The sequence below is a fragment of the Solea solea genome, chromosome 1 (genome assembly GCF_958295425.1).
Source record: "Solea solea chromosome 1, fSolSol10.1, whole genome shotgun sequence".
NCBI lineage: Eukaryota > Metazoa > Chordata > Actinopteri > Pleuronectiformes > Soleidae > Solea > Solea solea.
In genome coordinates this window covers 12,083,270-12,093,983 of record NC_081134.1, presented here as the reverse complement: position 1 = coordinate 12,093,983, position 10,714 = coordinate 12,083,270, and the positions used below count along the sequence as shown (strand labels likewise).

Below are 10,714 nucleotides of genomic sequence, written 5' to 3'. Positions count from 1 at the left end.
TTTGTCTGTGTATGTGTGTGTGTGTGTGTCACTTGAGTCACGATGTCAAAAATCCAGTGGTGTAGCCATGAATGATAGAACCTAGAGTGATTTTACAGAGAGTAGTTGCATGCGTCTCATTGCACATCTGCTTTTCCAGTCAACTGTTGTGCAATAACAATGATAGGCATGAGCGAGTTTTCCTTTCCCCTAAAGTATAAGGGAAGTCATATTTTTTTAACTCTAATACTGTACAGTTGTTTGACCTTTGGTGTGCAAACTCCACTGAAGCAAAGGTTGGAAGCATTTCTCTCCTGAGGTTCATGCTCACCATTCCTTTTGTGCCAGTTGAAGATCCAAGTATTTTCCAGCCAAACATTGCTAACAATAAACCTGTGGTGTGGAGCGTGTCTCTCCTTCTGGTAGTGAGGTCAATTGCCCAAACACATTTGAAGGACAGCAATAACTATTTTCAGCAATAAAAGAAAATAACCTAAAACAGTTGCAGAAAACATCTCATTGTTGATTAATCACATAGGGAAAACCAGAGGTGGAAAGAGTAGTGAAATATTCTTCTCAAGTAAAAGTACCACTATTTTGATAACCTTTTACTTAAGTACAAGTAGAAGAATTTATCTAAAAAATGTACTCTTGTGACGTGCAAAAAGGACAAGGGGACACAAATCTCACATGAATTGTTTTTAAGTAAGGGCAAACCTTTACTAATGAAAGTGCTGACAAAAAAAAATAGGAAAACACATAATGTATCAGTCAAAATGGGTCAAAGGTCACTGTAGTGGCGAAAGTACACTTAATTCCAAAGCCACTGAATAGTCGTTAGCTGTAAGTAGGTTTCAACTGGCTTGACTCGTAGGTACTGTTGTAATAAGGCGAGCTGAGAACTGTATGAAGGGTGTGCACGTTTATTTCCACTTGCCGTAGATCCAAGTTACATTTCCATCCATATGTATCCAAGCTACTCGAGGATCAGCATCACATAGAAATATTCCCTTAATATTCAGTTTGTGAATGACATTCTATAGATTCCAATGGTAAGACAATGTAACCTGATGTCACGTAGTGACCTGACGGTCAAAAAACCTTGTTACACCAAAACATACAGTACAGCTTCTAAAACGGACACATCACATCCATCCAACTGCTAGATCATTTTCAGTACACATTCAGTTCCAATTCCTTTTATCTATCATAGCCGTCAAAGACATAAAAGCGTCCATGGTAACTTTTATCTAAAGAACAAAATAGAACAAAAACTGTTAATAAATTACATTGTAACAAGTGTCAAATCTTGCATCAGCCACCCGGCCTAACCCTGAACTAAACTAACTTAACTCTGGCTCCTACAGTCACAAATGATGCTTCAACTTACTCACTCAAGGACCTTAATTAACGGCAATTCACCATTAATTCAGGCCAACAGTACTTCCAAAAAAATTACAAATTTAAGAAGTACAAGTACACAAAAAACCTACTCAGTTACGTGAGTAAATGTAATTCATGACTTTCCACCTCTGGGGAAAACCTATAGAAAATAGAAATACTGAAGGACATTGACTCCTTTGTGATACAAGGGAGGGATTACAACGCATGCTGTGACAAGTGCAACTGGAAAGGGGCTGCGATGACAACTGAATATGCTGGTGAGTTTAAAAGTAAATAACATATAATAACATATATATATATATATATATATATATATATATGAAGAACTGACGTACGCTGATGTGTCTGACAACTTAAAAACGTTTAGCTTAAGAGCAACAACGAGAACAAAGCTTGATCAAGATTATCCTCCCTGTACCATTCAGACTTGCTCTGGGATAAACTCCTGTGAGCAGTTCTTTTCAAAACTGATTCATGCAAAGACTCAAGGCTGCCTGCAGCCGTCATGTTGGAGAAGTTTATATGACATATGTGGAATCTAATTTGGTGTGGCCCTCAAAGGAAGTAATGAAAATTGAAATTACTCTTGATGGAAATAAGGGTTCAACAACCCTGCTGTAATAGTTTTATGATTTCCAAGAGAATCAGAACCTTTTCTTGGCATTCCGATCATTGCTGTAGCCAACTCTTGTCTCTGTTACTGTTGCAGTTTCTTTGCTTTAGTTTTCAGCAAATATATATTATTGCTGGTTGACATAAAACACAATGTTCCCAATGAACCACCACGGGAATGTCACCATGTATTACAGATTGAAAATTCTACTCTACTGTGAAACACAGAGTGCATTTATATAATCAGCTTTATACAAATCCCTCTGAATTATTTACATACTGCTCAATTTGCACACCTCACTCACTGTATTCCACTGTCTCTGATATTTGTACTTATAGTTTATATTTATAGTTTACTGTTTGCCACTTTTTTTTTTTGCACAAAATAGTATATTTTATATTTTTCTTTAAATACTTTTATCTGCTACTCTGTGTTGTTTATTTGTTACACTGTGTTGTCAGGGAGACCGAGAGTCAAGAAATTTCAATTCCTGAATATGTCTGTGTATGTATTGCAGAAACTGACAATAAAACTGACTTTGACTTTGACTTTGAGCTTTGTTTGATCTCATCCTGACTTAATGTAACGTTGTTTATGTACATTGCAGTCCTGCTTTAAAACTGGCACACATAACCTGTGATGACTGCTCATGAATAACTGCTGTTCTGAGAGCGTCAACCTTATATGTACAGAGCAGATTTACTCACTCGTTTCACATAGTCTCAATAATATCTGATGTACTATATTATATACAATAGGCTATATATTATACAACACCCTCCTCCTCAGTGACATCACGTCACCATTGACAATGCCATGACCTTTGAAAATAAAACACACAAGTCTGAGCATCTTCTATTTTATGTAGCACAATATTCCCATTTCATACTCTTCCCCCAGAGTAGAATATAAAATTTGATGAGAAGCATTGAAAATAATTGGCCCTGCTACCCATGTTCTACTATTCTCTGCGTATGAGTGTCATTCCAAAAAGCATCTGCGAGTATTGCCATAGGGGAACAAAGTGAATGCTGTGGGTTTACGAAGACCTCTAAAAGTGTCTTCGCTGCAGTCCAGGGGTTGTGATTTATCTTTTCTCCGATGTGAGGCTGCACTGCCTTCACTGAAACTAAATATTTTCAACATCTGGAGCAGACACGCGTGTCTGTGTGTGCGTGTAAGCGTATGCACCCCTTGTCGTTCTAATACAAAACCCTTTTAAATGATACTCAGCCTCCTACAAGAAATGACAGTATTTATCTCAAGGAGCAACACGTCCTTTATGTTGTTCTTTCCTCCCTCTGTCTCTGACTTTCTTTAAGACCTTTAAATTTACACTCATTATACTACTACTGCGACTCCCTGTGCTCAGCAGACACACGTGAGACTTTCAAATACTAATTTCTTCCACAAGAGGCTCAGCAATATTTGATTTTGTTTAGTTGCTTAGTTTCAAAAATTAGTTACTGCCCCTTCAGTTTGCACCTTATGTAAGTGTATAAAGGCAATAGCTTACGTTTTGAGTGAATTAGTCTTGAGAGCTTTTTTTTATTTGAGTTACTGCTTCTCTAAAAATTCATTTCACATCAAGTCTATATACTGACTACAGAGGACAATGCTGCTACATACACATCAGCACATACACATATGTCCCATATGTGTTCCATATGGCCCATCAACAGCTTTTCCTTTTTCTTTTCAGGGAACTCTAACTCTTATCATTTGAAGCATTTGGGAGCATATTTTAACCCTTATAAGAGCTGAGTGAGAAAAATGTGACCTGTTTGACAAAAGGTAACCTGTTGTAAATGGGATTAAAAGAAGATCCTCCAGTTCTAGGTTCCAGGTTAATATTCTGTGGACAATGAAGAGCTAGTTGTTGAGGTATTTCAATCTGGAAATATCTCAACGTGGTGTAATGCAATGTAGCTGACAGACACTCATATGTGTTTGCCAAAGTAAACAAGGTAAAAACGTAATAATAAAAATGATCACATAATGTTAAACAGAATACCAGGGGAACTGATTTAACTGTGTTTAAAAGTGCTACCCGTGGTATATCTTTCATATAATTATTTGTGTGCATGTGTGAAAATGTCCTCATGCATAATTGTTGTTTGCTATTTACTTCATTAATAGGCTTTAAATGCATTTAGAGGCCATTAGATTTTGTTATACTGCCTGACATTACAATCCTTCAGGGAAACAACACAGATATTTAAAAACAAGAAAAAACAAAAACACAACCCACTAAAGATGCATAGTGTGCTATTTGTTAATGAATGGATTTACTGTTGTTAAGACTGGGTTATTATTGTTTTAGTGCTAGAGTCTGAAAGTCAGAAGAAGAATTATATTACTTTATAATAATGACTCCACATTTTTTGTTTTTAAAATAAATGTGAAATAAACATTTAACATGTTAAACATATTTGGTGCTGCTAGATTTATATTCTCTTTTGAAGCACCCCTGACTATGTGTCTGAAACTGCACGGAAATTCAACACATCAAGATCCATGTAAAAATATGATCTCAGTGTTTGTGTACTGTATATGTCAACCACACTGGGGCAATTTCACTGCTGCTGTCAACAAATCCAGTGCAAATGGTAAGAAATAATTACTTTTTCATAATTTATGGACATTTCTTTTTTGCATTTTCTACTGAAGCTTTGTATATATATATATATATATATACATATATATATATTAAAAACTACAAAACTATAAAAACTACTTCACCAAACTCCATTAAACTAGATCCCCTCTCCTGATTGCTGATCAGTAAACATGATGTCACCATGTTCCTAAACCAGTCTGAAACACTATACATCATTTTTTTTTTATAAATAATTCCTAAGCTTGTTTGTTCCTTTTCAAGACGCAATCATTTAATAAGCAAGCATGGGTGTTCCTTGATTCTTCTCGCACACACACGCACGTACACCTACACGCACACACATGCCACTGCCATGCACACTGCCGCTCACACACTAGCAGACAAACACCTTAACCTCAAACCTCATGCTAGGTGCAGACAGGACCACACATACTGTCTCAAACATGAAATGTTTGGAATGCTATAAACATTTATTTCGGTGAAAAGGGATTTTTGTGGGTGTAGGTGTGTGTGTGTGTGTGTGTGTGTGTAGGTGTGCTGTCTGTTGTTGCTGAAAAGGAAGGAAAGTTTAATATAGGCCACCTTCGAAAGAGAGAGATCCAACATGACCAAAACTATGCTGGGTGTGTCGCCTATAAAATGAGACATATTAATACATAAAAAAGAGCTGACCACATTACTGAGTCATTCTTTTAAAACCTTTACAAAAGAGCAATCACTGATGATTTGCAGTTCATCTTGTCAGGATCAGTAGTCAAAACCTTAATTCTGAGGTACTGGTTAAGTTTAGGCCTAAGATTTGAATTGTGGTTAGGTTAGGTTTAGGGTCAGGCATCAAATGGTGACGCTTAAGTTTAGGCTGTACAAATGAATAGAAGTCAATGTAGTGTCCTAAGAAGAATAGCTGTGCAAACCTGTGTGTGTGTGTGTGTGTGTGTGTGTGTGTGTGTGTGTGTGTGTGTGTGTGTGTGTGTGGGACCTCCCAGACAGTGGACAGTCCATCTGACATAGTGTGGTCAGAAGACATAGAACACATACAGTGAAGACAGGGAGGCTGCTGTTGAAAGATATGGTCTTTTTTCTGTCTTCTCTCTCTTTTACTCCATCTTGCATTATTCATATATATATATACGTATAATAAATGTATTATATATGTATATATATATATATATATATATATATGTATACATACATTCCCCAATGTCTAAAGTCAAATTTAATTAAAAAAAGGAAGTGCAGCATTTTTCAACTCTCTGTGTTACGTGCTGCATCCAGAAATCATAAAACCCCTCAAATATAATCTGACCCCATTGATTTCCAACTCAGCCATGTAATACAGACATAGGCAAGATTGCAATTAGACAGAGGAGTAAACAAGTACTGTAAATAGACAGGTAATTTGACAGCCCGCACGGTTGGAAATGTCAGGCAGACCCTGAGTTAGGCAGACAAGCAGCTTACAGAGAAAAGTGCCCCCGCCTTGCGGCAGGGAGTTGCCCAGCTTTTCCCACTGAGGCTCTTCAAAACCCAACCCAGATATTTCCTGGTTCTGACACCAGCTTGGCTCCCAGGTCCCTCCAGCATGTGGCGAGAACCAAGAGGAGAATTACTCAAAGAGCGCTCAAGTGAGAAAGAATGAATTTTAAGGTCTGGTGACGCAGACTGTTGAACATAGCACGTTGAAAAGAATGCATTTATGTGTGAAAGTCCTTGGAAAACACGCTTCATATCAATTGTTTTGGTTACGTTTTTTGCGGCAGGAACAAAACAAGACGACGACCCATACACTGTAGACATTCAGAAGTGCAAAGCTTTTAATCACAACAATTAAAACAGACCAACCAGTACTCTACTTAATGAATTGAGTATAAATAAAATAACAGATTTACTGAATATTGGGAGCATTGTTACGTAGTTGAGCAGTGAGATAACTTCATCTGTGGCTTGTGTGCGTATGTGTGTGCTAATGTCAGATGAGTCTGTTTTGGTTTCCACGGCAGCGGTCAGGGCCCCACAGTGCACTGGCCCTGGAAGTGGTGCAAACTCTAAACCACAGAATAGGTGTATGTGTGTGTGTGTGTGTGTGTGTGTGTGTATTATAGAGAGAGAAGAGAGAAACCTCATTTGAGTGTATATGCACAGTGCTGCAGTGCCCATGTCTGAATAATTCAAAGGGTGGCGTCTCAAATACATACACACACGTGCACACACATGCATGCACACAAGCACACATACACACACGTACTCACACACTCACACATGCAGACATGCTTGCACACAATCTTGCCTGGGCTCTGCTCGCTCCCTGGGTGGTCTGTGCTGCAAATGTTTATGATCTAAACCAAGCTAATCCAACTGGCTTGTTTCAGTGAATTGAGAATGATTTACAAGATGCAGCTACAGGGCCAAGCAAGGAGAAGGAAATTAGAGCAAATCTTAGGGCTCCGTTTCCAGTCATTCTCTGACTGGACGTGCACCCTCGTCGCTACATCTGTTCACATGTGAATATCCATCTGGTTCTCTCTTAGCATTCTGTGATTTTTTTTAGATTTTTTTTTTATTTGTTCCACACTCATCCTTTCAAATGGATGTCTTGATTTGACAAATTAGCCAGGCTTTGATGATATGCAAAAGGAAAGGGATCATTGGACTTCCAATTGTCTGTGGATTCTCCCACCCCAAGTCAAAGCACTTTCTATTTCAGAAAACATAGGGCAACAATCTGTATCTCTTTTCACGATTTATTTCTTCAATATGCCCATTGTGTAACCTGCTTGAATCACATCATATGAGCTTTCAGCAACACCAGTAAAGCTGTAGATGTCTCACACACAGCAATGATGTGATCTGTGATAAACCAGCCAATCTGTAATCTCTGTGAGTGTCAGCTGTTTGGGTTGACATTTTCTACATTGCTTTCATTTTTTTCCCTCCAGATTCCCCTCTTTAGGCAGAGAAGGGGATTCCACCTGCACAATGACAACACCTAGGGATGTGGAGGAGAGACAAAAAAACATAAAGGGTCTTTTGTTATTGACCATAATGGAAACTATAATCTGTTACATGTAAATAATAATAATAATAATCATAATAATACCATATCATATGTTGAAACCATTTTAGAGAGGTGTTTTCAGTTTAATTATGAACAATGTTTTCTCGCAGTTAGCCACTGAGAAGGCCTTTCATGTGGGAAAGCAAAGGCACACTGTATGTCTCCAGTCATGGCTGCTACTGTTGCAAGCACATAAACATTGTTTTTAGATACTTCATTTATTGATTATTGCTTATTCATGTGAGTTAAAACATTTTTGCTCTCAGAAACGTGATAAATAATAAACAAACTTAGGTTTTTGGTGGCTCATTTCAATGGCTGAACCCAAATGGGTTTCAATAACCTGAAATTACAATTGACTTCACCGTGCAATCTAAGAGGAGGTGGCCTCTTTCTTATTCCTTTGCCTATGCCTTTGCATAAGAATATTTCTGTGTATGTCTTTCAAGCATGCATGTTTTTTTTGTAAAGAACTAAATTGTAGGGACCTCCATTTCAATTAATCTTCCTCATTCAGCATGTCAGCACACTAGGCTTCCTCTTTCCATTTTTTATTTAATTGCATTACTGGCATTTAGACAACAACCGACAGGCTGACACACTCATTTGTCTTTTTCTCTATTTTCTCTCTCTCCTCTTTCCCTCCTGTCTGTTTCTTTGGTTTCGAGCAAGCAGCAATGAGCAGTCAAGCTCATCTCCTGGCCAGAGCAAACAAAACCAAAGCCACATTCCCCAAGCTCAATTTGCTGTTACGTCTCAGCTCTGTGAATTGGGAGTTTTCAAGCTTGAAGTCTGGAGGAGTAGCTGGGTGGCTTCTAGCTGCTTATCTGTTCACACTACTTTCTTCATACTAATTTCTTGGAATTACGTCTGTGGTCCAAAGGGAAAATAAACGCATGTCTGCTAATCTGCAACAACTGACAAAAACTATGAAAGTAATTCTCACTGTTATAGACATATTGTGGTTTAGGTTTTGGGGAATAAAACATAAACTGCAATAAACCGTTGCAATCGTTACAGTGTTTCTGTTTTTTATTTATTTTTTATTTTACATTTAAATGATTTACTCAATTTCTATTTCTCTTCTCTTCTCTTCTCTGCCGCAGGAACCTTTTGACGGAGGAAATGGTTTTCTACACGGACACATTTCCCTGTAAGCACACAGATGTCATCATACAAGTGCCACCGGTTAGCTTTCTTCTACAGAAGCAATATCACTCAGTTTGGGGAGTAATTTGACTTTAGTCACTGTCCCTTTCCTCCCGGTTTGTTTGCTTTTCAGAGGACGTATCCGACTGCGTTTGAACTGCCTTCGAAACTGTGCTGTCGTTAGCTGCTCTGTGCTCAACGTTAGCCAAGTGCTAACAACTCTGACAGCAACTTAGTTACATGTGTTTAGCACTGTTGACATTTTCACTGGTAGTCGAACTACAGGGACAAAGGAGACTCTGACAGGTACGTTTGTCTCATATTTCAGCCTCGTAGCGAAAGTGTGATTCTTTGACTTAATTGGGGATGTCCTCACGTGGGCTTTGTTAGCACTGTGACTCGATCATATGCCAGTACACAGTATATTACATACTAGCACACAAAGACATGCAAATGGAATGCTTATTTAAGTCCCATCCTTCCCATTTGTTCTAAAATGCTTCAATACATGCACAGTCTGATGTGAGTCTGACTGAACTGTGGAACAGTACTGTGCTGCTGTGTGTTGTCATAACTACACTCTGTTATTGATGACAGTTATTGATAACGCATAACGTTTAGTCTAACGGTCATTAATTAATGACCGTTAATGGTCTGCTGTGCTTAAAGAAACGTTATGCATTTTTGTCCGTTAAAAAACAAAACAAATTTCAATCATTTTGATGGGTTACTGAATTTTAACAGGATGACTGGTCCTCATTCATTCCTGCACTATGAACACCTGTATTAGCACTGTTAAATTAAGTGATTAACAACATTGCTTCACTTCCCTGGTCATGTAAACCACCTCGTAAACCACCTCTGTCATTATCTTAATTTCAGTACAACAGTATGGTTCATATCATCTAATGTATCTTGCCTTATAACTTTGTTCTTGATAAAAAACATAACTAATCGGGGCTAAGCCTCATAATGGGGATTCAGTGATTCAAACTGCCAGAATCAGGACCAGCAAGTTCAAGTTCACAGTAGCTTTATGCTGAACTGAAAGCAAATAAAAACATTTAAAGGTAATCACAAATCTGTTGAATTGTGCATCAGTATCAATGATGTTTTTCCTTAGACTATGGCCTTTTAAATTGTAATATTGATGTATGGATTATTTCTTCTATATTCAGAAAAGACTGGAGAACACACCAAAACAGCAAGGTCCTTGATGTGGAATTATCATAGGCTAAATGATAAGCTAACTGTTAAAGAAGCTAATAGAGTAGCTGGCATAAAGCAATTGAGAGTCTGTAAAGGACAGATAACTTATCTGTACTCATATGTGTTACTTGCTTTTCAAATAAAGATTAAAGGAGGGAAATACAAGGAAACTGTGTGGTCATTGAGTGTAAACCAGTTTCACTTTTTTGGGTGGATGGGTCAAATCTTTTAACTAGGAAATCTGAACATGATGATAAAATAACTTGACAAAAATGGTTGCAAAACCCCCTTTTTATACTGGCTGTTGAAATACATCTTCCCGGTTTATATCAGTTCAAAATCTGGAGGAATCATGTCCTCCTCATACATATCTTCTCCAAACTCCAGTACCCTACTTTCAAGCTGTCTGTTTGCCCCAATCTCATAGCCATCCTCGGCAGATATCATGGAGCTCCAGGCGGTTTTGATGGCAGCTGGAGGGGGCTCTCGTATGACTGACTTGACATACAACACCCCCAAGCCTATGCTGCCTATTGGCAACAAGCCCCTCATGTGGTATCCTCTTAATCTGTTAGAGAGGGTGGGATTTGAAGGTAAGAGCTGATATTAGTTGCATCCCTTGTGTTTTCTCTGATGGTACCTCATTAAATATATTTGCTGTATAAACATGAACAACATTGTGTTT

General features: G+C 38.0%; 1 protein-coding gene across 3 annotated transcripts in view; it reads left to right on the top strand.

Annotated features, from left to right (window-relative positions):
- The first annotated feature begins 1,343 nt into the window (after positions 1-1,343).
- eif2b3 (eukaryotic translation initiation factor 2B, subunit 3 gamma) overlaps positions 1,344-10,714 on the top strand; it is a 35,511-nt gene continuing 26,140 nt past the window's right edge. Inside the window, exons 1-4 of one of the 3 annotated variants that reach the window (XM_058644742.1) lie at positions 1,344-1,640; positions 8,778-8,824; positions 8,954-9,126; positions 10,457-10,622. In XM_058644742.1, coding sequence (XP_058500725.1) covers positions 10,475-10,622 — 148 coding nt within the window. In that variant the 5' untranslated portion in view covers positions 1,344-1,640; positions 8,778-8,824; positions 8,954-9,126; positions 10,457-10,474. Of the gene's footprint in view, positions 1,641-8,777; positions 9,127-10,456; positions 10,623-10,714 lie in introns of those variants that run through there. The other 2 variants (XM_058644733.1, XM_058644725.1) reach the window with 2 other exon arrangements.